Source organism: Cannabis sativa, chromosome 7, assembly GCF_029168945.1.
Source record: "Cannabis sativa cultivar Pink pepper isolate KNU-18-1 chromosome 7, ASM2916894v1, whole genome shotgun sequence".
NCBI lineage: Eukaryota > Viridiplantae > Streptophyta > Magnoliopsida > Rosales > Cannabaceae > Cannabis > Cannabis sativa.
Window position 1 is genome coordinate 26,312,520 of NC_083607.1, and position 27,976 is coordinate 26,340,495.

The 27,976-nt window shown below is 31.1% G+C and overlaps 1 protein-coding gene across 2 annotated transcripts; it reads right to left on the minus strand.

Moving 5' to 3' along the window:
• Window positions 1–24,497: 24,497 nt before the first annotated feature.
• LOC115697375 (UBP1-associated protein 2C) lies at window positions 24,498–27,543 on the minus strand. Of its 2 annotated transcripts, none has more exons than XM_061118783.1 (2): window positions 26,179–27,531; window positions 24,498–24,832 (listed from the first exon to the last, which is right to left on the minus strand). In XM_061118783.1, the coding sequence occupies exon 1, from the start codon at window positions 27,374–27,376 to the stop codon at window positions 26,180–26,182; it is 1,197 nt and encodes a 398-aa protein (XP_060974766.1). In that variant the 5' UTR covers window positions 27,377–27,531; the 3' UTR covers window positions 24,498–24,832; window position 26,179. The 2 variants fall into 2 exon arrangements, with proteins under 2 accessions (XP_060974766.1, XP_030480213.1); XM_030624353.2 differs by lacking the exon at window positions 24,498–24,832 and adding an exon at window positions 25,389–25,856 and having other exon boundaries at window positions 26,179–27,543.
• Window positions 27,544–27,976: the final 433 nt, after the last annotated feature.

The following is a 27,976-nucleotide window of genomic DNA, read 5'->3' on the forward strand; positions in this document are numbered from 1 at the left end:
ATATGATGAAATTCTTCTTACATAGTAAGAGGTTAATTTTGACTAAGTGTCTTAAGATTTACTTGGATATGTATTGATTGAATATAATTTTTAGAGTTACAAATTATGATTTTTTAGCAGTTACTATTTTGATGGCTGACTTATTTATAAAATTGTTTTTTATTTTGTAACTGGATTCTCATATGAGCTGTGCCTAAAAGGGCTCATACATAACTGTATATATCTTATCAAGTAATAGCTGTATCATTAGCATAAAGTATAAATTTCTTTACAATTTACGTTTTTATATTATATTAGGAAAGTATGTAGTTTCTATATTAATTGCAATTCACATAGAAAATTAAGAGTAATTATTTTAATTGTATTTTACTTTGCAAATGCTTTTGATTGATACTAATTTTTCAAATGAGCTGTCTCAAAGGGCTCATAAATGGCAATGTAAACCATAATAGGTAATAGTCTATATAATCAACATTAATTATAAATATTTATTACTAATTATGTTTTATATTATATAAGGAAAACCTAAGGTATCTACTCTATTTGAAATACGCGAATTAATCATAATTTACTTTAATTGTAATTCATGTTTGAATTGCTACTAATCTGTCAAATGAGCTGTGTGTGAAAGGGCTCATTAATAGCAATATATATCATATCAGATAATAATCAATATAATCTACATTGATTATAAATTTTATTAATAAAAATTTCTATATTATATTAGGAAAGTCTCTAGTATCTACATTAATTGTAATTCACATAGCAAATTAATGCTAAATAATTATAAGTGGATTTTTATCTGGATAAACTTTAAAGAATTTTAATAGTTATGGTTTTCAAAATAGATATATGATCCCTTTTAGCGTAGGGGTTATTAAAATTTATACTATTATATTATCATGTTAAAAGTTAGGTAAAGAGTCAAACCAAAGGGGTTTCCCTTTGGTTTTGACTCTATAACAATTATACTCTAAAATTTTGAGTTTTAAATTTAAATGTACTTATTGGTTTAACTATCTCATTTTGCAGGTTCCTTTTCAGTTTTCCAGGCAGAAGCAGTTGCTTTACTAGTAGGTTAGCGTTGGACTCAAGATGTGGGATTTCCCGTGGAGAGAGTTTTTTCTGATTCACTTTCTTTGGTCTCAGGTTTGGAGGACCAGACGGTGTATTTAAATGAATTGGGGGTTATCTTTTCTGATATTAAAGTCCTATTGTCTAGTTTTCCTGGTGCATCTCTTTCTCATGTTAGCCGCAACTTTAATGTTGAGGCTCATAGATTGGCTAAGCATGCCCTTAGGATAGACAATGAACTTTCTTGGATGGAAGAAATATTGGGTTTTATGCCCTAAATAAAACTCATTTCAATATAATCAGATTTACTTATTAATATAGATCAGAAATAACATTTAATGTTGCATGGTTCACATGATTTATTTCATGATTATATGTACATAATGTATAGATTCATCTAAAACCCTTTTCACATACTTGATCTTGTTTATTGTGCCATCAACACATTGGAAAGTAAACATGACTATGTGAATAAAGTTTCCTAGATTTATCAGACACAGGGTTTTACTGATATGATAATCTACAACAAGAGTTTACTTGTATTTGGAGAAATACTATGTTCTTTCCAGAACATTGGTTAAAGTAAAGCTCAGGTTGGATGCATGGAGTATGCATCGGAAGGGACCGATATTGAACTTTGACTTAGATTTAATTAAACTTACCGTAAAATCTATTCAAGTCAATATCGCCTAGTTGATCCTAGATTAAATGATCTTAATCCTGTTATGATTAGGCTCAATCTTGAAAGGCTATTCGTGTTCCTTGAATTGTTAGTTAAGCCTGCTTTTAGGTCAGGGTGATACGTACTTTTTGGGAACACGGTAGTGCAATTGAGTGGGAGCGCTAGCATAAACATGGAATCTATAGCTTCTATCTGGCGAATAGTAAGCAAAGGATGATCTCCTTCGAGCTTGACCAAACGAAAATAAATGGTGGAGATCTCATTTCACATAAGTTGAAATATCATTTATACGGGGTCAAGTGTTTTAAGGATAAAATACATAGTAGGGTGTTACGGTAATTTAATCCCTTTACTGTGTAGATCATTCATATAGAGGATAATTGATCACATTAGGATTATAACAATGGATAACTAATGATGTGTCTATATGGTGGAACATATAGAGCATTCTATATACTGAGAGTGCAATTCTAAGTTCTATGCGTGGATTCAACGAAGAATTAATAAGTTAGTGAATTTTAGTGCTAAATTCTTGATCTACTTATTGGAAGTTCGGTTATATAGACCCATGGTCCCCCCACTAGTTGAGATAATATTGCTTGTAAGACTCATGTAATTGGTTTTGATTAATCAATTATAATTCTAAAATTAGACTATGTCTATTTGTAAATTTTTCACTAAGTAAGGGCGAAATTGTAAAGAAAGAGTTTATAGGGGCATATTTGTTAATTATGATACTTTGTATGGTTCAATTAATAAATATGATAAAAGACAATATTCTTTAATAATTATTTATAGTTATTAAATAGTTAGAATTGGCATTTAAATGGTTGAATTAGGAAATTGGCATTTTTGAGAAAATCAGATACAAAAGGTGTTAAAATTGCAAAATTGCAAAAACAAGGCCCAATCCATTAAAGGTATGGCCGGCCACATTTGAGTGTATTTTAAGTTGATTTTTTCATTATTTTAATGCTACATAATTCAAATCTAACCCTAGTGGAATGCTATAAATAGATAGTGAAGGCTTCAAGAAAAACACTTCTTCTGATTCAGAAAAACTGAGCCTCTCTCTCTCCCTATCTTTAGCTACCACTTCTTCTTTCTCTTCCTTTGAATTTCGAACTACCTTAGTGTATGAGTAGTGCCCACACACATCAAGTGATACCTCAATCATAGTGAGGAAGATCGTGAAGAAAGATCATTAGCAAAGGAGTTTCAGCATCAAAGATTCAGAGAAAGAGATCCAGGTTCAGATATTGATAATGCTCTGCTACAGAAAGGAATCAAGGGCTAGATATCTGAACGGAAGGATTCATTATATTCCGCTGCACCCAATGTAAGGTTTCCTAAACTTTATATGTGTTTAATTTATCGTTTTAGAAAGTTCTTATTTAGGATGTTAATAAACATACTTGTGAGTAGATCTAAGATCCTGGTAAAATAATTTCCAACAACTGGTATCAAAGCCATGGTAATTGATTTACTTGCAAGAAATTTGGACTTTAAAACGATTGTTTGTATGTTCTTTGGATGGTATCATGTTGTATTGAGTGTTATTTGATGATTGATTGATGTTTGTAAATTTTTTGTAAAAAATAATTGCGATTTTGTTTCTGGAATTATTTTTATTGGATAGTATGGGAAAAATTAAGCAAGTTAGCCTTTTACAGAACTCAATTTCGATTTTATTTGAATTAGTTATGAATTTTTGAAGATTTGAAAAAATCGGGGCTGTGCTGAAATTTTCCTGCGATCTCGAAACTGTCCGTACAGTTCACAATTTTTTTTGTTTTTCTTCGATTTTTCATGCTTTTTCATGGAATTAACTTCCGATTTTTGGTATAGTTTTGTATTTATACTATTACTATTCCTAATTCAATTCTAATTATCTTTTTGAATTAATTTAATATTTTTTAAATTTAATTCAAGATATTAGTGTAATTTGAATTTGAATAGAATTAGTATCTATCTTCTTGCTTAAAAATCTATCTTTATTTTAAAATTTGATTATATCTTATCTTATTTTAAATTTAAAAATAAGATATTTATAATCATGTAATTTTTAAATGATATAAGATATTTTACTAATTTTTTAAATTTTGTTATTTTATTTATTTAAATTACATTTAAAATTTGAAAAAGATATTTATTTATCTTTTCTAATTTTTTATTTAATTTTTATTTATAAAATAACATTTAAAATTTAAAAGTAGTTAGCAAATTTTTGAAATGATATTTAGGTTGGTTGAAACCTAATTTTTCAAAAATTGTAGGTTTAATTTTAAATTTAATTTTTTTTTTAAAATTTCGAATTTTTCAAATTTTTTTTTAAATTTTCGAAAATTTTTTATTTTTATTTAATTAATTATTTTCGAAATTAAATATTTAATTTAAAATTAAATAAATCCTACATCCAACTATCCAACTAACCTTGTTGCAGGAGTATGTGTTTTAGCTTGTTTGTAAGTTTTCAAAACCTATTATTACTTGATTGCAAATAGCCATGGTTACTTTTTGCCAGATCTAATGATCTGATGGCTCCCTTGGTCAAGATAATAATTTGTAACAGATATATTTACAATCTTCTTTCATCTGTGTATGACCTAGCAACATGATAGGACCCATCTAAAGTATGCCTGTGTGAGCCTATGTGTTTAATTTGATTATAGATACATATAGGTTTTTGTTGCTAAAATAAATTATCATAGTTCTTGATAGAATTTATTTAGGCCCATTTAGTTATTGGGCTTATTCAATTAATAATAGTTGTTCTTATTAAGGTTAAATTCCTCTCTTTTGGGCCTTGTGTGAGAGTTGGGAGCCATAGAAGTGGGTACGACATACTGAACCCAGCACCCCCTCACATGAACCACCCCAATTGTGAAGGCCCATTTGCCTGATTTGAATAACTGTACTAGGTTAATTAAACTAGTTTAACCTAATAAAATTGATTAGCAACATAATTAATTTGATTTATTTTGAAATTAATTTAAGAAAAATTATAGTTTAAAGAATTTTTTATTCTAAGCTAAACTATATGTATTTTCTTGTATTTAATTAAATATAGAATTATAACCATCTAGATTCTTTCTGGAACTTAATTTAAATTTTTCATTAAATATTCTTATTTAAGTTGATATTTAGTTATCTACAACTAACCAACTTAAATCTGAATATCTTTTGAATTTCAAATTTCAAAATTAAGTTGAGGAATTTTAGGCATTGGTTATTTAGATTCTTTAGATATTTTTTAAAGTTAATATCTTTTCGAATATTAACTTAAAATGGAATATTTTCAAATTAAGTGGTTACAACTTAATTTTGGATATTTAATTAAATTTAAATTTGAAAAATATTTAAGTTCTAGATTTTTTCTAATACAACTTAAATTAGATATTTTTTCAAATTTTGTGGAAAAGATACTTAGTCAAATAAGATATTTCTAGATAGATATTTCTAGACTACTTATTATTTCTAATATTAAATAGGAAAATATTATACATTGTGAAATTAATTATTTAAATAATTAATTTTGGTACAATTTATTTTAAGTATATTTTTTCCTAGTATTAAACTAGAGATTAATAATTAAGCCTTCTCTACACTTAATTATTTATTTCTTGAATTTAATACATTTAATTAATTTGAAAATTAAATATCTAAGTTGATTTTTATCATCATACTTAAATATTTCTTTTTCATGACATTTAATTAAATAGAAAATTATTTTTAGTTGAAATTTATTTTTTCAACTAAATTTATATAATTTTCAAAATATATTTTTTTCTTTATTTTATTAATCAAATTTCGAAATTGCATTTCTTAAATGCTGGAATTTCGAATTTTATTTGAAAAATAGATTAAGTTGTAAATTAATTATTTATTTTAATTAATTCTTGGATCAACTTAAATCAATAATTTTTTTCATTTATTGATTAATTTAAAATAAATTGAATTAAAGTATATTATTAGAAATTGAATTAATTAGTCAAAGGAAAATCTAGATAGATGATACTTTTGCTTGAAGTATTTTTCTAGTGTATTTAATTAAATAGAAAATTAATATTTGAGTTGATTTTCATCATCATACTTAAATATTTGAAATTTTTCTTATATATTTAATTAAATAGGAAAATTATATTTTTTGTTGTAAATTAATTTTATTAATTAATTTTGGGCCAACATTAAATTAGAATAATTTTTCCAGGATTTATTTTTTATTTTAATATGCATTTTTCGAAAATTGTATTCTTATATACTTTAATTTTTCGAAATGCAATATATATTTATAGAAAATTAAATTTGAGTTGTAAATTAATTTAAATTAATTTTGTAACAACTTAAATTGAATATTTTTCTAAATATTTATTGGAAATTATTACTAAGATGGAAATAATTCATGTTATTTTCATATCCATCTAAGTAAAATTTATAAATATTAAATTAAAATTTATATTTGGAATTTTTCATTCTAAATTGGAAATTTTAATTAAATAAATATATATTTAAAATAAATAGAATAAATAAAGAGAATCAAAGAAAATACAACTCTCTTTAAATAATGAGCTTTATTATTAAGACATTCGATTTCCATTGTGGGTTTTACACCGCGTTTGTTTTAGTGAGTAATCCTCCCTAATGGACGAACGTTCATTAGCAATTTCGCACCGTTTAACCTCGCATGATAAGTAGTTTGTAAGTGTTTTGTATGGTATGGATCACCATAATGGTGGCGACCATACTTGACTTGCAAATTATGAAACAATGGTGGAAGCTCATAAGATAGAATTGCCTTGACTCTCGCCTAAACGGGACAACGCTGAATTCCAATCTTGATCGAATAAAAGGTTGCTAGAATGGTTATCATTTTAGATGAGCTGACAACTCTATTCAATGGATGATGCTTTGACTCTCGCCTAAACGGGACAACTTATCAGTTTGTTGAAAAACCTTGGAAATTATTTAGGATTGTAAGTTTTAGTATTTTCACTTGTCATTCCTACTTGCTATATGTTTAATAATTTCTGAATTGTGTATGAATTTATATTGAACCATGTTATTTTCTGTTATTAAGTTGTAGTTTAATTTCGAATCTTCATTGTTGGTCTAACATGTTTGTTTTTCTAATGAGATAAATCCCTAATGGATTTTCACCATTAGACATACATAATAGTGTTAGATCTCGAAAGATAAATATTGTATATGCGACATCTAGCTGTTTATCAATTGATGACACCTTAGACTAGTATTTTTACGATATGAAACAAAAAGATTGTATAAATAAGATTACTTTGACTTTCGCTAATCGAAGCATCGTTGGATTCTTATTTTAAACGAAATTATCCTAATTCCTCTTAGCTTATTCATTTCGAATTAGCTCAATAACATATCATTGGATGAATGGTCTATAAATCATTTCATGTCATTATATTTTCTCTTAAGAAATTAAATGACGCATATGATTATAATCCCGAAATTCTATTCCCAATTGATATAAATCCTCAATCTTAGATATCTCCTACTTGTATGGGAAAATCTGACTTAGAGTTTAAATAGTAGTGGTGGTCCAAGAGAGAATTACTCATTATATTTGGTATAAATTTAAGTCTTTGACTTTAATTTTAGATTCCAAACAGAAATTTTCTTATATTTCTAATTCCATAATACAATACAGTTACACTTTCTCAATTGTTCAACATCCATCTTCTATTAATGGATTAAAACTGTATGGAATATGAGTTAGGTATTCTGTGACCAGGATCCACTTGCAGTATTCTAAAAAACTCTTTGATGTAACTAAACCTATGTCATCAAAAGACACTACCACATTTTTTTTAATCTATGGCATTTGTATCTTGTTCATAGTGGATTTGACAAGATCAATCTCTGCAAAGAGTTAATATGCCTATATCCACTGAAAGTAGTTCATCTCATTCGCAGATGAATGTACATTCAGGGGTGGATATGAGTTTTTCGTTGTATTCTTCAAACGATAACTCTAGATTATACCTTTTAGCAAAGAAATTTGAAATGTTTGAAAAATTTCATTAATTTCTAGCAATGGTTAAAACCATTAAGGTAAGTGGTTAAAGATCTTGCGAACTGATAGGGGTGGAGAAATAGTTAGTAGATATGCAGTTCAAAGATCAATAAATTGATTTTTGAATTATATCCAAACTTACCTCCACAGAAATTTCGAGTTACATGTTGATGATTAGTTACTAGTCATTGCCTAAATCCTTCTATGGTAATACAATTTCAGAATGATGTAATGGTTGTATACTTAATGTAAATCATTACTAGATTCATGGATGACCTAATCAAAATCTTAAGAAAAGCTAGAACTGTTAACCATGGTTTGTTAGCTATTCTAAGTGATTAGGGGTGGACCATCCCATTGTCAATAGATAAGAAAGTGTTTGTTCAAACAAATACTACTTTTCTAAGAAAATGACTAAGTCTGAAAAACAAGTAGCAAATAAAGGAGATATTTAATTCTTGATTCCAAAAGTGTTCTATCATCTTATATAACATATGATGATCCCACTGCCTCTGTTGTCTTGTCACAACCGAAGAGATCAATACCATTTAGTTTTCTTAGACATAATTCACGGTGCCTTGTTGTAGTGGGAGAGTTTCTAGGAACTCACCTTCTTATGACTTGGGAGATACTAGTGATTAAAATCCATTGTGAGTTTAAACAAGTAATGGATTATCAAGATAAGAAACTAAGAAGAAAGCCAATAGAACTATGGTTTAATCCATTGTGAGTTTTCTATTACAAGGACATAAAAGGAAATTTTCGTTTATAAGTCCATTCAATGGACTTAACAAAACTTCATGTTCCTAGTATTATAGGCTTGAGTTTATCTAAACCTATGGCTTGTGGTATACCTGGTAATTACTTACTCTATTGCAAGCAACTTACTTTAGTAAGATGCTGAAGAATTTTCTTTCTAATGGCAATCTATAGAAGCTTCACAACTTCTTAGACATAGATTTTATTTATCTAAGGAAAAGTCTCAACTATTCCAGAAAAAGATAAAGCCATGAAAGAATTTCTTATATCAATAGTGAGAGGTCTTAGATATGCTTTTGTAAGCCTTAGACCAGACACCTGCTGTTGAGTGGGAGTAATGAGTAGGTATCAGATTAATCCAGGAGAAGAACATTGGAAGACAATCAAGTAAATTTTAAGATTAAGAAGAGGAACTATATGTTAGTCTATAAGGGCGTGTTTAAAACTCTTAGACTACACCATATCAGATTTTGAAATTTGCCTTTGTGCTAGAAAATCTTTGTGATAAGATGGTGATTACTCTGGGGTGGAATAGTGATTTTGGAGAAGTGTAAAAACCTATCTGAAGTCTCTAGGTCTACCAGAGAGAGACTGAATGTTAAAGCTGCAGGAAAGGTACTTATTCAGTCTAAGGAAAGTTCTATACATTTTTGGCATCATTCCAAATTGCCTTAAACTACTAGTGTTAATTTCTTGATTAACCAAAAGTAGTTGCCAAAGATATAGAATCCAGTATCCCAAGAGAGTAGACATATAGAGAGGAATTTCACATTATCAATGATTTTGTGATTAAAGGAAGAGTAATAGTGGAGAAAAGGTTGTGGTTAATTCAACCTTTCAGATCCTATTACGAGGAGTTTACTACTACTACACTTGATTTGTATATCGAGGTGTTGAGATTATTTGAAACGCATTTTTTGTTTTATATTAGTGCAAGTGGGAGTTTGTTGGGTTTTATGCCGTAAATAAAACTCATTTCAATATAATCGGATTTACTTATTAATATAGATCAGAAATAACATTTAATGTTGCATGGTTCACATGATTTATTTCATGATTATATGTACATAATGTATAGATTCATCTGAAACCCTTTTCACATACTTGATCCTGTTTATTGTGCTGTCAACACATTGGAAAGTAAACATGACTATGTGAATAAAGTTTCCTAGAATTATCAGACACAGGGTTTTACTGATATGATAATCTACAACAGAGTTTACTTGCATTTGGAGAAATGCTATGTTCTTTCCAGAGCATTGGTTAAAGTAAAGCTCAGGTTGGATGCATGGAGTATGCATCGGAAGGGACCGATATTGAACTTTGACTTAGATTTATTAAACTTACCGTAATATCTATTCAAGTCAATATCGCCTAGTTGATCCTAGATCAAATGATCTTAATCCTGATATGATTAGGCTCAATCTCGAGAGGCTATTCGTGTTCTTTGATTTGTTAGTTAAGCCTACTTTTAGGTCAGGGTGATACGTACATTTTGGGAACACGGTAGTGCAATTGAGTGGGAGCGCTATCATGAACATGGAATCTATAGCTTCTATCTGGCGAATAGTAAGCAAAGGATGATCTCCTTCGAGCTTGACCAAACGAACATAAATGGTGGAGTACTCATTTCACATAAGCTGAAATATCCTTTATACGGGGTCAAGTGTTTTAAGGAATAAATACATTGTAGGGTGTAACGGTAATTTAATCCCTTTACAGTGTAGATCATTCATATAGAGGATCATTGATCACATTAGGATTATAACAATGGATAACTAATGATGTGTCTATATGGTGGAACATATAAAGCATTCTATATACTGAGAGTGCAATTCTAAGTTCTATGCGTGGATTCAACGAAGAATTAATAAGTTAGTGAATTTTAGTGCTAAATTCTTGATCTACTTATTGGAAGCTCGGTTATATAGACCCATGGTCCCCCCACTAGTTGAGAGTGCAATTCTAAGTTCTATGCGTGGATTCAACGAAGAATTAATAAGTTAGTGAATTTTAGTGCTAAATTCTTGATCTACTTATTGGAAGCTCGGTTATATAGACCCATGGTCCCCCCACTAGTTGAGATAATATTGCAGGCTTAACTAACAATTCAAGGAACACGAACAGAACTCAATTTCGATTTTATTTGAATTAGTTATGTATTTTTGAAGATTTGAAAAAATCGGAGCTGTGCTGAAATTTTCCTGCGATCGCGAAAACTGTCCGTACAGCTCACAATTTTTTTCATTTTTCTTCGATTTTTCATGCTTTTTCATGGAATTAACTTCCGATTTTGTGTATAGTTCTATATATACTATTACTATTCCTAATTCAATTCTAATTATCATTTTGAATTAATTTAATATTTTTTAAATTTAATTCAAGATATTAGTGTAATTTGAATTTGAATAGAATTAATATCTATCTTCTTGCTTAAAAATCTATCTTATTTTTAAAATTTGATTATATCTTATCTTATTTTAAATTTAAAATAAGATAATTATAATCATGTAATTTTTAAATGATATAAGATATTTTGCTAATTTTTTTTAAATTTTGTTATTTTATTTATTTAAATTACATTTAAAATTTGAAAAAGATATTCATTTATCTTTTCTAATTTTTTATTTAATTTTTATTTATAAAATAACATTTAAAATTTAAAAGTTGTTAGCAAATTTTTTTTTGAAATGATATTTAGGTTGGTTGAAACCTAATTTTTCAAAATTGTAGGTTTAATTTTAAATTTAAATATTTAATTAAATTTCGAATTTTTTTTTTAATTTTTTTTTCAAATTTTTTTTTTAAAATTTTCGAATTTTTTTTAATTAATTATTTAATTTAAAATTAAATAAATCCTACATCCAACTATCCAACTAACCTTGTTGCAGGAGTATGTGTTTTAGCTTGTGTGTAAGTTTCAAAACCTATTATTACTTGATTGCAAATAGCCATGGTTACGTTTTGCCAGATCTAATGATCTGATGGCTCCCTTGGTCAAGATAATAATTTGTAACATGTATATTTACAATCTTCTTTCATCTGTGTATGACCTAGCAACATGATAGGACCCATCCAAAGTGTGCCTGTGTGAGCCTATGTGTTTAATTTTATTATAGATGCATATAGGTTGTTGTTGCTAAAATAAATTATCATAGTTTTTGATAGAATTTATTTAGGCCCATTTAGTTTTTGGGCCTATTCAATTAATAACAGTTGTTCTTATTAAGGTTAAATTCCTCTCTTTTGGGCCTTGTGTGAGAGTTGGGAGCCATAGAAGTGGGTACGACATACTGAACCCAGCACCCCCTCACATGAACCACTCTAATTGTGAAGGCCCATTTGCCTGATTTGAATAACTGTACTAGGTTAATTAAACTAGTTGAACCTAATAAAATTGATTAGCAACATAATTAATTTCATTCATTTTGAAATTAATTTAAGAAAATTATAGTTTAAAGAATTTTTTATTCTAAGCTAAACTATATGTATTTTCTTGTATTTAATTAAATATAGAATTATAACCATCTAGATTCTTTCTGGAGTTTAATTTAAATTTTTTATTAAATATTCCTATTTAAGTTGAAATTTAGTTATCTACAACTAACCAACTTAAATCTGAATATCTTTTAAATTTCAAATTTCAAAATTAAGTTGAGGAATTTTAGGCATTGGTTATTAAGATTCTTTAGATATTTTTTAAGTTAATATCTTTTCGAATATTAACTTAAAATGGAATATTTTAGATATTTTTTAAGTTAATATCTTTTCGAATATTAACTTAAAATGGAATATTTTCAAATTAAGTGGTTACAACTTAATTTTTGATATTTAATTAAATTTAAATTTGAAAATATTTAAGTTCTAGATTTTTTCTAATACAACTTAAATTAGATATTTTTTTCAAATTTTGTGGAAAAGATACTTAGTAAAATAAGATATTTTCTAGATAGTTATTTCTAGACTACTTATTATTTCTAATATTAAATAGGAAAATACTATAAATTGTGAAATTAATTATTTATATAATTAATTTTGGTACAATTTATTTTAAGTATATTTTTTCCTAGTATTAAACTAGAGATTAATAATTAAGCCTTCTCTACACTTAATTATTTATTTCTTGAATTTAATACATTTAATTAATTTGAAAAATTAAATATCTAAGTTGATTTTCATCATGATACTTAAATATTTCTTTTTCATGACACTTAATTAAATAGAAAATTATTTTAGCTGAAATTTATTTTTTCAACTAAATTTAAATAATTTTCAAAATATATATTTTCTTTATTTTATTAATCAAATTTCGAAATTGCATTTCTTAAATGCTAGAATTTCGAATTTTATTTGAAAAATAGATTAAGTTGTAAATTAATTATTTATTTTAATTAATTCTTGGATCAACTTAAATCAATGATTTTTTTTCATTTATTGATTAATTTAAAATAAATTGAATTAAAGTATATTATTAGAAATTGAATTAATTAATCAAAGGAAAATCTAGATAGATGATATTTTTGCTTGAAGTATTTTTCTAGTGTATTTAATTAAATAGAAAATTAATATTTAAGTTGATTTTCATCATCATACTTAAATATTTGAAATTTTTCTTATATATTTAATTAAATAAGAAAATTATATTTTTTGTTGTAAATTAATTTTATTAATTAATTTTGGGCCAACATTAAATTAGAATAATTTTTCCAGGATTAATTTTTTATTTTAACATGCATTTTCGAAAATTGTATTCTTAAATACTTTAATTTTTCGAAATGCAATATATATTTATAGAAAATTAAATTTGAGTTGTAAATTAATTTATATTAATTTTGTAACAACTTAAATTGAATATTTTTCTAAATATTTATTGGAAATTATTACTAAGATGGAAATAATTCATGTTATTTTCATATCCATCTAAGTAAAATTTATAAATATTAAAATTAAAATTTATATTTACAATTTTTCATTCTAAATTAGAAATTTTAATTAAATAAATATATATATTTAAAATAAATAAATTAAATAAAGAGAATCAAAGAAAATACAACTCACTTTAAATAATGAGCTTTATTATTAAGACATTCGATCTCCATTGTGGGTTTTACACCGCGTTTGTTTTAGTGAGTAATCCTCCCTAATGGAAGAACGTTCATTAGCAATTTCGCACCGTTTAACCTCGCATGATAAGTAGTTTGTAAGTGTTTTGTATGGTATGGATCACCCTAATGGTGGCGACCATACTTGACTTGCAAATTATGAAACAATGGTGGAAGCTCATAAGATAGAATTGCCTTGACTCTCGCCTAAACGGGACAACGTTGAATTCCAATCTTGATCGAATAAAAGGTTGCTAGAATGTTTAACATTTTAGACGAGCTGACAACTCTTTTCAATGAATGGTAGCTTTGACTCTCGCCTAAACGGGACACTGATATCAGTTTGTTGAAAACCTTAGAAATTATTTAGGATTGTAAGTTTTAGTATTTTCACTTGTCATTCCTACTTGCTATATGTTTATAATTTCTGAATTGTGTATGAATTTATATTAAACCATGTTATTTTCTGTTATTAAGTTGTAGTTTAATTTCGAATCTTCATTGTTGGTCTAACTTGGCTTGTTTATCTAATGAGATAAATCCCTAGTGGATTTTCACCATTAGACATACATGATAGTGTTAGATCTCGAAAGATAAATATTGTATATGCGACATCCAGCTGTTCATCAATTGATGACACCTTAGACTAGTATTTTTACGATATGAAACAAGAAGATTGTATAAATAAGATTACTTTGACTTTCGCTAATCGAAGCATCGTTGGATTCTTATTCTAAACGAAATTATCCTAATTCCTCTTAGCTTATTCATTTCGAATTAGCTTTAAAAACATATCATTGGATGAATGGTCTATAAATCATTTCATGTCATTTTATATGACGCATATGATTATAATCCCGAAATTCTATTCCCAATTGATATAAATCCTCAATCTTAGAAATCTCCTACTTGTATGGGCAAATCTGACTTAGAGTTTAAATAGTAGTGGTTGTCCAAGAAAGAATTACTCATTATATTTGGTTGAATTTAAGTCTTTGACTTTAATTTTAGAATCCAAACAGAAATTTTCTTATATTTCTAATTCCAGATACAATACAGTTACACTTTCTCAAGTGTTTAATATCCATCTTTTATTAATGGATTCAAACTGTATGGAATATGAGTTAGGTATTCTGTGACCAGGATCCACTTGCACTATTCTAAGAATTCTTTTATAAACCTATGTCATCAAAAGACACTACCACATTTTTTTTTAATCTATGGCATTTGTATCTTGTTCATAGTGGATTTGACAAGATCAATCTCTGCAAAGAGTTAATATGCCTATATCCACTGAAAGTAGTTCATCTCATTCGCAGATGGATGTACTTTCAGGGGTGGATATGAGTTTTTCGTTGTATTCTTAAAACGATAACTCTAGATTATACCTTTTAGCAAGAAATTTGAAATGTTTAAATATTTCATTAATTTCTAGCAATGGTTAAAACCATTAAGGTAAGTGGTTAAAGATCTTGCGAACTGATAGGGGTGGAGAAATATGCAGTTCAAAGATCATTAAATTGATTTTTGAATTATATCCAAACTTACCTCCCCAGAAATTTTGAGTTGCATGTTGATGATTAGTTACTAGTCGTTGCCTAAATCCTTCTATGGTAATACAATTTCAGAATGATGTAATGGTTGTATACTTAATGTAAATCATTACTAGATTCATGGATGACCTAATCAAAATTTTAAGAAAAGCTAGAACTATTAACCATGGTTTGTTAGCTATTCTAAGTGATTAGGGGTGGACCATCCCATTGTCAATAGATAAGAAAGTGTTTGTTCAAACAAATACTACTTTTCTAAGAAAATGACTAAGTCTGAAAACAAGTAGCAAATAAAGGAGATATTTTTCTTGATTCCAAAAGTGTTCTATCATCTTATATAACATATGATGATCCCACTGCCTCTGTTGTCTTGTCACAACCGAAGAGATCAATACCATTTAGTTTTCTTCGACATAATTCACGGTACCTTGTCGTAGTGGGAGAGTTTCTAGGAACTCACCTTCTTATGACTTGGGAGACACTAGTGATTAAAATCCATTGTGAGTTTAAACAAGTAATGGATTGTCAAGATAAGAAACTAAGAAGAAAAGCCAATAGAACTATGGTTTAATCCATTCACATGGAATAACCTAAAGTTTTCTATTACAAAGACATAAAAGGAAATTTTTGTTTATAAGTCTATTCAATGGACTTAACAAACTTCTTGTTCCTAGTATTATAGGTTTGAGTTTATCTAAACCTATGACTTGTGGTATACCTGGTAATTACTTACTCTAATGCAAGCACCTTACTTTAGTAGGCTGCTTAAGCATTTTTCTTTCTAATGGCAATCTATAGAAGCTTCACAACTTCTTAGACATAGATTTTATCTAAGGAAAAGTCTCAACTATTCCAGAAAAGATAAAGCCATGAAAGAATTTCTTAAATCAACAGTGAGAGGTCTCAGATATGCTAATGTATGCCTTAGACCAGACACCTGTTGTTGAGTGGGAGTAATGAGTAGGTATCAGATTAATCCAAGAGAAGAACATTGGAAGACAATCAAGTAAATCTTAAGATAAAGAAGAGGAACTATATGTTAGTCTATAAGGGTGTGTTTAAAACTCTTAGACTACACCATATCAGATTTCGAAATTTGCCTTTGTGCTAGTAAATCTTTCTGATAAGATGGTGGTTACTCTGGGGGTGGAATAGTGATTTTGGAGAAGTGTAAAAACCTATCTAAAGTCTCTAGGTCTACCAGAGAGGGACTGAATGTTAAGGGTGCAGGAAAGGTACCTATTCAGTCTAAGGAAAGTTCTATACATTTTTGGCATCATTCCAAATTGCCTTAAACTACTAGTGTTAATTTCCTGATTAACCAAAAGTAGTTGCCAAAGATATAGAATCCAGTATCCCAAGAGAGTAGACATATAGAGAGGAATTTCACATTATCAATGATTTTGTGATTAAGGAAGAGTAATGGTGGAGAAAATGTTGTGTTTATTTCAACCTTTCAGATCCTATTACGAGGAGTTTACTACTACTACACTTGATTTGTATATCAAGGTGTTGAGATTATTTGAAACGCACTTTTTGTTTTATATTAGTGCAAGTGGGAGTTTGTTGGGTTTTATGCCCTAAATAAAACTCATTTCAATATAATCAGATTTACTTATTAATATAGATCAGAAATAACATTTAATGTTGCATGGTTCACATGATTTATTTCATGATTATATGTACATAATGTATAGATTCATCTGAAACCCTTTTCACATACTTGATCCTGTTTATTGTGCCGTCAACACATTGAAAAGTAAACATGAATATGTGAATAAAGTTTCCAAGATTTATCAGACACAGGGTTTTACTGATATGATAATCTACAACAGAGTTTACTTGCATTTGGAGAAGTGCTATGTTCTTTCCAGAGCATTGGTTAAAGTAAAGCTCAGGTTGGATGCATGGAGTATGAATCGGAAGGGACCGATATTGAACTTTGACTTAGATTTATTAAACTTACCGTAATATCTATTCAAGTCAATATCGCCTAGTTGATCCTAGATCAAATGATCTTAATCCTGATATGATTAGGCTCAATCTCGAGAGGCTATTCGTGTTCTTTGATTTGTTAGTTAAGCCTACTTTTAGGTCAGGGTGATACGTACATTTTGGGAACACGGTAGTGCAATTGAGTGGGAGCGCTATCATGAACATGGAATCTATAGCTTCTATCTGGCGAATAGTAAGCAAAGGATGATCTTCTTCGAGCTTGACCAAACGAACATAAATGGTGGAGTACTCATTTCACATAAGCTGAAATATCATTTATACGGGGTCAAGTGTTTTAAGGAATAAATACATTGTAGGGTGTAACGGTAATTTAATCCCTTTACAGTGTAGATCATTCATATAGAGGATCATTGATCACATTAGGATTATAACAATGGATAACTAATGATGTGTCTATATGGTGGAACATATAGAGCATTCTATATACTGAGAGTGCAATTCTAAGTTCTATGCGTGGATTCAACGAAGAATTAATAAGTTAGTGAATTTTAGTGCTAAATTCTTGATCTACTTATTGGAAGCTCGGTTATATAGACCCATGGTTCCCTCACTAGTTGAGATAATATTGCTTGTAAGACTCATGTAATTGGTTTTGATTAATCAATTATAATTCTCAAATTAGACTATGTCTATTTGTGAATTTTTCACTAAGTAAGGGCGAAATTGTAAAGAAAGAGGTTTAGGGGCATATTTGTTAATTATGATACTTTGTATGGTTCAATTAATAAATATGATAAATGACAATATTATTTAATAATTATTTATAGTTATTAAATAGTTAGAATTGACATTTAAATGGTTGAATTAGAAAATTGGCGTTTTTGAGAAAATCAGATGCAGAAAAGATAAAACTGCAAAATTGCAAAAAGTGAGGCCCAAATCCACTTGTATAGGGCCAGCCACTTTTGTAGGAAATTTAAACTGATTTTTTCATTATTTTAATGCCAAATAATTCAAACCTAACCCTAGTGGAATGCTATAAATAGATAGTGAAGGCTTCAGAAAATTTACACTAAATTTCTACACTTAAATTTTCTATTTTTCCTTCAGAGAAAAACCTGAGCCTTTCTCTCTCCCTATCTTTAGCTGCCACTTCTTCTTTCTCTTCCCTATGGAATTTCGAAAATCTTAGTGTGAGAGTAGTGCCCACACACAGCAAGTGATACCTCAATCATAGTGAGGAAGATCGTGAAGAAAGACATTCAGCAAAAGGAGTTTCAGCATCAAAGATTCAGAGAAAGAGATCCAGGTTCAGATATTGATAATGCTCTGCTACAGAAAGGAATCAAGGGCTAGATATCTGAACGGAAGGAGTCATATTATTCCGCTGCACCCAATGTAAGGTTTCCTAAACTTTATATGTGTTTAATTTATCGTTTTAGAAAGTTCATATTTAGGGTGTCAATAAACATACTTGTGAGTAGATCTAAGATCCTGGTAAAATAAATTCCAACAATACCTTTAATGGATTGGGCCTTGTTTTTGCAATTTTGCAATTTTAACACCTTTTGTATCTGATTTTCTCAAAAATGCCAATTTCCTAATTCAACCATTTAAATGCCAATTCTAACTATTTAATAACTATAAATAATTATTAAATAATATTGTCATTTATCATATTTATTAATTGAACCATACAAAGTATCATAATTAACAAATATGCCCCTATAAACTCTTTCTTTACAATTTCGCTCTTACTTAGTGAAAAATTCACAAATAGACATAGTCTAATTTTAGAATTATAATTGATTAATCAAAACCAATTACATGAGTCTTACAAGCAATATTATCTCAACTAGTGGGGGGACCATGGGTCTATATAACCGAACTTCCAATAAGTAGATCAAGAATTTAGCACTAAAATTCACTAACTTATTAATTCTTCGTTGAATCCACGCATAGAACTTAGAATTGCACTCTCAGTATATAGAATGCTCTATATGTTCCACCATATAGACACATCATTAGTTATCCATTGTTATAATCCTAATGTGATCAATTATCCTCTATATGAATGATCTACACAGTAAAGGGATTAAATTACCGTAACACCCTACTATGTATTTAATCCTTAAAACACTTGACCCCGTATAAATGATATTTCAACTTATGTGAAATGAGATCTCCACCATTTATTTTCGTTTGGTCAAGCTCGAAGGAGATCATCCTTTGCTTACTATTCGCCAGATAGAAGCTATAGATTCCATGTTTATGCTAGCGCTCCCACTCAATTGCACTACCGTGTTCCCAAAAAGTACGTATCACCCTGACCTAAAAGCAGGCTTAACTAACAATTCAAGGAACACGAATAGCCTTTCAAGATTGAGCCTAATCATAACAGGATTAAGATCATTTGATCTAGGATCAACTAGGCGATATTGAATTGAATAGATATTACGGTAAGTTTAATTAAATCTAAGTCAAAGTTCAATATCGGTCCCTTCCGATGCATACTCCATGCATCCAACCTGAGCTTTACTTTAACCAATGTTCTGAAAAGAACATAGTATTTCTCCAAATACAAGTAAACTCTTGTTGTAGATTATCATATCAGTAAAACCCTGTGTCTGATAAATCTAGGAAACTTTATTCACATAGTCATGTTTACTTTCCAATGTGTTGACGGCACAATAAACAGGATCAAGTATGTGAAAAGGGTTTCAGATGAATCTATACATTATGTACATATAATCATGAAATAAATCATGTGAACCATGCAACATTAAATGTTATTTCTGATCTATATTAATAAGTAAAACTGATTATATTGAAATGAGTTTTATTTAGGGCATAAAACCCAACAGGTATGGCCGGCCACCTTTGAGTGTATTTTAAGTTGATTTTTTCATTATTTTAATGCCATATAATTCAAATCTAACCCTAGTGGAATGCTATAAATAGATAGTGAAAGCTTCAGGAAAAACACTTCTTCTGATTCAGAAAAACTGAGCCTCTCTCTCTCCCTATCTTTAGCTACCACTTCTTCTTTCTCTTCCTTTGAATTTCGAACTACCTTAGTGTATGAGTAGTGCCCACACACATCAAGTGATACCTCAATCATAGTGAGGAAGATCGTGAAGAAAGATCATCAGCAAAGGAGTTTCAGCATCAAAGATTCAGAGAAAGAGATCCAGGTTCAGATATTGATAATGCTCTGCTACAGAAAGGAATCAAGGGCTGGATATCTGAACGGAAGGAGTCATTATATTCCGCTGCACCCAATGTAAGGTTTCCTAAACTTTATATGTGTTTAATTTATCGTTTTAGAAAATTCTTATTTAGGATGTTAATAAACATACTTGTGAGTAGATCTAAGATCCTAGTAAAATAATTTCCAACAAGAAATCCCCCTCCTTCTGTGTTTCTTTTGTTACCGTTATTATCTTAACCTTTATCGGTTACCCCAACAAAAAAAAAAAAAAATAGGCCCATGAGAAATTCGACCATAAGGGTTTAATAAAGCCATTTATTTTTCTTTTATTCCATTTAAATTCTAAACCTAACCCTAATAGCTATCCTATAAATAGAATATGTTGGCTCTTATTTTCTAACCTGATAACATAACATAATTGACTCTTTGTCAGACAAATAGAAAATGAAGAGAGCCCTCTTCTATTTTTTTTTTTTTTTGAATTCCTCTTCTTCTTCTTCTCAAATTTTTGAATCCTATAGTGTTTGAGTGATTGCCCACACAATTTAAGACAATACTCAAGATAGTGTAGAAGATTGTGTAGTGTTCTTGTCACCTGTAGGAGAAACTAGGTTCAGATCTTAATCATACTCTGCAACAGAATGGATCAAGGGTTAGAGATTTGAACGGAATGAATTAAATTATTCTGCTGCCATCAATGTAAGATTTCCTATAACTTTTTGTGTTTAATTCATTTTTTTAAGAAATTCATATTTAGGATGTTAGATTATAGATTTATAATCAAACATACTGTAAATCTAGATCTTAGTAAAATAACTTCCAACATCAATCTCATAGATCTCCTCTCTGGATGTGGTATCTACCTCCAAGACGCATGAAAATCGATCCTGATCTAGTATACACACTAGGAGTGCGACTATTCGATCTAAATGATTCAAGATTGTACTCCTCATGGGTCCTTCAATCAGCACAACTTCTAGGATTATGGCGCTCATCATCATCCTCCTCGCAGTATCTCTCTTCTTTTCTGCTTCTACCAACATCCTGTGGTGGACGAAATCTCGACTCTTGTCATTGATCATCTTCGGGGACAGCAGGCCCCTTACCGCTCGCGGAGTCCCGAGGTGATTAATTCAAACAAGGATTTTTCGGGTTATTCTCATCTGATCGCTCCCTCATATAGTACCAATGACCATTATTATTGGTATATTCACGATGTCTATTAGTATTATTATGCACCTCATCGTCGAGATTTTGCATTCTCACACACTCTTACGAAGGGGATGCGTTCTGGTTACGTGTCATACCTGCTACCTCGGCTTCCAGTGCTCGCATCTGCTCTTGCGTGGTTGTGTACTGTGCGGCTGAAAGTTGCACCATACCCTCAGCTGTGTGGGTAGGTGTAATTGACAAGAAATGACCAGTAGTCTCTATAGGAGTCGTCGTGTCTCCTACAGCTCTGGTGAATTGTGGGAACAGGTTAAGTGGGACAGTGTTCGTCTATCCAACTCCTCCAAAAATAGTGTCAATTATGGGATTCAAATCTAAAGTTCTATCGTTGATCGATGGAGTAGTGTTTTCGTTGATGTTGATGTAACTATTATGGTTTTGATTCGTGGCCATTGTGATTTTCCTCCAGAATCACAGAAAATACACTAGAAATATACACGCCCTCCTTCTAGTGCCATATGTTGTTGGAAGAAATTAGACAATACCAAAAATTGTAAGTATTTGAGCAAAGCTTAAGTATCTACAAGTAGATATGCGAATATTTACCTAGAGTGGCAAATATTCAAACTAAAATAACAAGTAGTGAAATGTAAACAACAAATATGTAAAGAAAGACAAGAAAATTATAATAGTTTCGTCAGAGCTTGGTTTGCTTAATCCACTTTTGGAAGAGATTTGTGATTAGTTTTATTCAGATGGGATCATTCTTTTATATAGAAAGTAAGTAATCTTTCAGCTCATACTACTGGTTAGACAGGACCGTTATAACATTAATTACATTTAATTTAGATACAAATGTTTAAAAATAAATGATAAAAATAGTTTAGACCGTTCTTATTAAATACCTAAACGAGTACGACTATCAAAGTTGCACAATGACTTTTCATATTCCAAGTAACATGACTCACGGGTTCTCTAATACTACTCGCATATGAGTTTCACGCGAACCTCTTGAGACTATATAAAACAGAACACATGTAGCTATACTGGTCGCATATTTAAGCATTCATATACTGATAATGTAGAACTCTCGAGTTTTAAGTGAGTTGTCACACACATTATTCCTTCAGACTAGACAATCATAAAGATGCGGTCGTCACATTGGGTGCAGGGGAAACACTTTGTCGTTGCATATAATTGGTATGCCATACATAGTGTGCGACTAGATCTTGTCTAAATTGCACCTTCTCGCAAGTTTTTATCATGCAAGGATAGTCCCACTAGGCTTATTGACACTTCATCCTTTCCCAATTAGGGATTGGGTCCACGTGTCCATCGTATACAAAACTGCACTCGTATTTCTAAGTAAAAAATTCATCCTATAACAATTTCAAAGATGGAAATTAATTTCTCTCATGAGTTATTTTGGGAATATATAGATAGTGAGTTGATTTGTAACATTCCTCTGAATGTTCGTGCAGTCAAGAATGTGTTGTCATTGCATTTCAATAATAAGGGCATTTACACGGTACATTGGGAATTGGGATACAAGGCAATCATGGGATGATGCCTCATATGTCTTAGCAAATTCGGATTTGAGATGGTGGAAGGTGTTATGCTGTCAAAATAAGGCAAAAGAATTTATGGGGAGGGTGTTTTCCAGAATCCTTCTTACATCTTAGTGACATGGTGCTCCTGGTGTAAAGTTCAAGAAGGGATGTTTCAAATATGGTCATGCAGTTGAATCGGTGAGCCATGCTCTCTCTTCTCTGGTTCCTTTTTCTCTAAAGCTTGCTGGGATTTTACCCCATGGTGGGGGGTGGTAAATGTAATGATATGGTCAAATACCCCATAGAGATGGTGATTTGTGATCGATTGATCAAGCCCCTAATGACAAGTTGGAAGTATGATATGACAAGACAACTACTATATGAGGCCTAGGAGGCATCAGAGTTAGGGTCCAAAGTTTGCTTGAATTCTTGTATAATATATTTAATATTTTAATAATCGTAGAGAAGAGATGGTCTATATTTACTAATACGAACAATCCTGAGTCAAACATGAATGAAGATGGTCCTAAAACACAGTAACCTGCAGGGTTAGGCTTTATGTCTCTCAGTGGACTGGTTGAGCAACAGGAGAGAGGCACCCCGAACTTTGGAAATGCAGGTCTCTTCAAAATTAAAAGTGGATTATGCCCTTTGCCTACGTTCGACTGTGACAGGGATAGAGTTGTTAATATTCCTTTCAATAGTGTTAGCTTATCTTGAAGTATTAAAGAAGTGTCATAAAAAGGGTTATCTGCATCTACCATTGTTACGCCAAGTTGGTCTTTGGAGGAATCGAGTAGTGCATACTTCGGCAAAAATCAGTGTTTATCTTTTGGTGCTATTATTAGTTTTATTGCCTATTGAAAATAAGATGATTTGATGATTGACTTGGTGACCCTGTTACTATATTGACAATTAAGTTTGGCAAATATACTAATTTTTAGTCACATATTAACCCACTAATTTAAAAACGAGTATATTGATATTAGCTTGACAAGTATTTGATATTTTTCCTACTACTATCAGAGTTTTCAATCTTTTCTTTTTCCGAGTTTTCCAAGTCTAGTTGATCTTAGCATTCTACGGTTTGACAGTAATGCAATTTTGAATAACAAGAATCGGTTTTATCTCATTAGAAAAGAACAGGTTTTCCAGCATAGCTGCAGCCTTAAATTAAGCCATCTTTTATAGCTCTACTACAAAATTTTGTCGTAAAAGATTATGAAGCGAGGACAGGACTGATGAACAGCAGTCACAAATATCACTCACTGACCTATATTAATATGCAGTAGTACCCTTTAGTACGTAGACCCAATTGTTATCTCCACTTAGAATTTTAGGGCGTTAGAAGTACTGATAATGAAAGCCAAAATTAATAGTCAAACAAGATTGTCATATCTACAATTGAAATGGTTCTTGGTATATTTTTTGAAAGGAACTGTAATATAATCAATCTCCAACACTATATTCAGGAGTTAAAGAAAAGTCAGATAATATAGGATCCAAACATGAGAAAGAAAGTACAATTGTTTTAATTTTGAAATTACATGTCAAAGGTTATTAAGTTTACTATGCCTCCCCCTCCGAACCAAAATTGACACCATACTACACCAGATGGAGCATCCCAGCTTCAGAGGCTCATTCATATTTTGGTGTGAAATGCCAGCTCCAATAACCATTAGCCCCGGAACCGAAGAATGTAATACATGAACCATAACATAATGTATCAACACTAATCAATTGTTTCAAGTTAATCCCACAAAAGATCAAGCATTTAATTAGAAAAGAGAGTTTGACACCGAGAAAAGTTAATTAATAGTCGAGCAAAAGATTTATCAGTCACATAGGTTAGTAATGTAGAAAGAAGAAAGGAACATTGAAAGAAACCAATACAGTTGAAAGTTCCAAGTAGATTAAGCAAAAGTAAAAGAGAAAAAACAATTAAAGGTTCGAGTAATAAATAAACTATAATATTCGTAGAAGGCATGTAGGTATACTCAAATTTCAAATCATCCGAGTAAAAACCAGGAAAGAAAATAATGTACTCAATAGAGGGTTATCCAAAAATCAAGGCAAAACATATATTTAAGTCACCAAATCCATCGTCCAGCACATTGACACATTTACAAAAAAAAATTCTGGAAGGTAAGTAGGAATTAAAACACTTTCTCCATGTAGGCCTAATACAAATGCAATGCTAACTGATAGCGAACAGTGGAAGATTTCCAACCATACTCAAATATAACATGCCAGAACGCATCTGGCGAAAGAATTATTACCACAAACCATTGAAAGGAAGCATTGCTCCTTCTTAACACAAAATATAAAGTAGTACACTATTATAATGAGAACATGCATACATAACTTTTTCTCAGGTCTAATCAGGGTCCATGTACACATCTCAAGTAGAAAAGGACTAAGGATTCAAGAAAGAAATAGTAAAAAAAGAAGTTAAACGAGCACCGTACTAGAAAACATAGTAATAAAAGCATTCCTCAACTATTTGAACAAGAACTATATAACTATTCGGTGAAACAATTTACCAGAAAAGCTCTAGTATGCTTTTAAAATAAGTTCAACAAGCAAATAACATCAAGATCCATAAATAAACTAGAAGGCAACACAGAGACAGATGAAGTGAACCAGCAACAAATTTTCAGTGATCCATATAATATATCCAAGAATTTCATTCTCTGCATTTCACGAAATCACCACAAGCATTTAAAGCATTGGCTCCCAAGAAGCTTCTCATACACCTGAAGCAAATACCCATTTAAACTCAAACCAATAATAATCAAGAATCAAGCATCCAAAACAAAGCTTGTGCTGCTAACAAAAAAATAAAATACAACCACAACCAACGAGGTTCAACAAATAAATCAGTGTAACCAAATTATAAAATAATCATTTCATGTCCTCTATAAGAAATCCAAAAACATTCTACAATGAGGCACACATACTAGCACGAACATATACCAAAATAATAATCAAAAAAGAAAAAATCATAAACAAAATCAAAAAAGATCACTCTTCTTAAGTAAGATATCAACAACAACAAAAAAAAAAAGCAAAACTTACCTCAATAATAATGCGGTAAGCTCTGATACATTCCACCAGGCGGTCCCCTGGGCACAGGCGGAGGTTGGCTATGCTGAGTTGGTAAAGAAGATGAAGTTAACCCATACTGTGAATGGTCTAGGTAGCCTGGTCCTGCAGAACTGGGAGGCATCCGACCACTAAAATCTCCGGCCATTGTACCGCTGTACGAACCTGGAAAGTTACTATTATATCCAATATTTGAAGGTGGCACCTGATTACCCATAGACGGCGGCCCATAATTACTAGCAGGCAGTTGTTGAGGAGGGCCCTGCCCATGATGCCCTCCACCAGGATATCCTTGATACATATTGCCTGGCTGTGGTGGACCATAATGTGCACCCTGAAAAGAGCCGGGCATCGACGGATGAGGTGGTACCACGTTGTCACCGGTATATCCAGTAGAAGCCTGAGCACCCGTCTTAGTTTTCTTATTATCTACAGCCAATTTACAGGCAACTTGGTGCCCGTCAATGTTCTTGATCGGGTCAACAAGCGCAGCCCTCGCACCCTCCTCGGTCTTGTACACAAAGAAAGCGAATCCCTTCGACTTACCTGTGGCCTTATCGAAACCTAATGGCCCTTCTTCAATTTCCCCGTACATCATGAAGTGACCCAAAAGCCTCTCCGAGGAAATATCGAATGGTACATTCCCAACGTATATCTTTCTAGCCGAAACGTCACCGGAGGCAGAGGATGAGCTATTAGGTCCAGAAACTCCAGCAGCGGCGAACTGGGTCACAGTGATTCTGCCGTCGATCTTCTTGCTGGGCTCTTTTAGAGCGAGTAAGGCGCCATCGGCGTTTTTGAAGGTGACAAAGCCGTAACCTTTGGATTTCCCAGTGTTCTTGTCAAAGATAACTATGGCCTCGTCGAGTTCGCCGTACGTGGCGAAGAGGGAACGCAAGGACTCGGATGTAGTTTCAGCGCCGAGGCCACGGACGAAGAGCTTTCGGAGAGTGGTATCGCGGTTAGCGAGAGAGCGTACGGAGTCCAGAACGTCAGGGTGACGAAGTACAGCGCCTTGGAGAATATCAAGGAGTTGGTCTTGAGTGAGTGGCTGAAGGAGTGTGCGAGCGTCTTCTGGGGTGAGATTGAGAAGAGTGGTAGGGGCAGTGGTAGCGGTTGGAGTGGTACCATTGCCATTTTCTTCGGTTTTGCGCTTCTTGGAGAAATCCATTTAGTCAATTTTGGTTTGTGTGGAAGAGAACTGGAAAGTGTTGTGGTTGCGAAGGATGACCGATACGGGGGATGTTTGTATATAAACCCTAGTCTGGCAAGGAGGACGCAAATCCTGTGGCTGCTTGCCTGGCGCGCAGAAGCAAGCAAGCCCTGTTGAAGCTCAAATGGTTATTAAAGCCCTGTTGAAGCTCACATGGGCTTATTGGGCAATGTATTTGGCATTTTGGGCTTTTTTTTTTATAAATATGGAATTTTTTAAAGGGCAATTTTTACTAATATACCAAATTAACATATTAATCTTACCTGGAAAAAACAAAAATACCATATATACGTATATCCCTACCGAAATTTAGGAAAAAAATTCCTACCGAACCAGAAAAAATGGGATCAACCCGTGCGTATCGTACTGCCAAACCGTATAAAATCATTTGAGAACAAAAAAAAATGAAAAAGAAACCTTCGAAAATTCAAAACACCATTGAAGCTCTGCAACTTTCGAACCTACAAAAACGAAACACCATTAAAGCTTGACAAAAGCTTCGATCAACAAAAATCAAAACAAATTGTACAGTTGCTAATCGAAGGTGCCGAGATAACT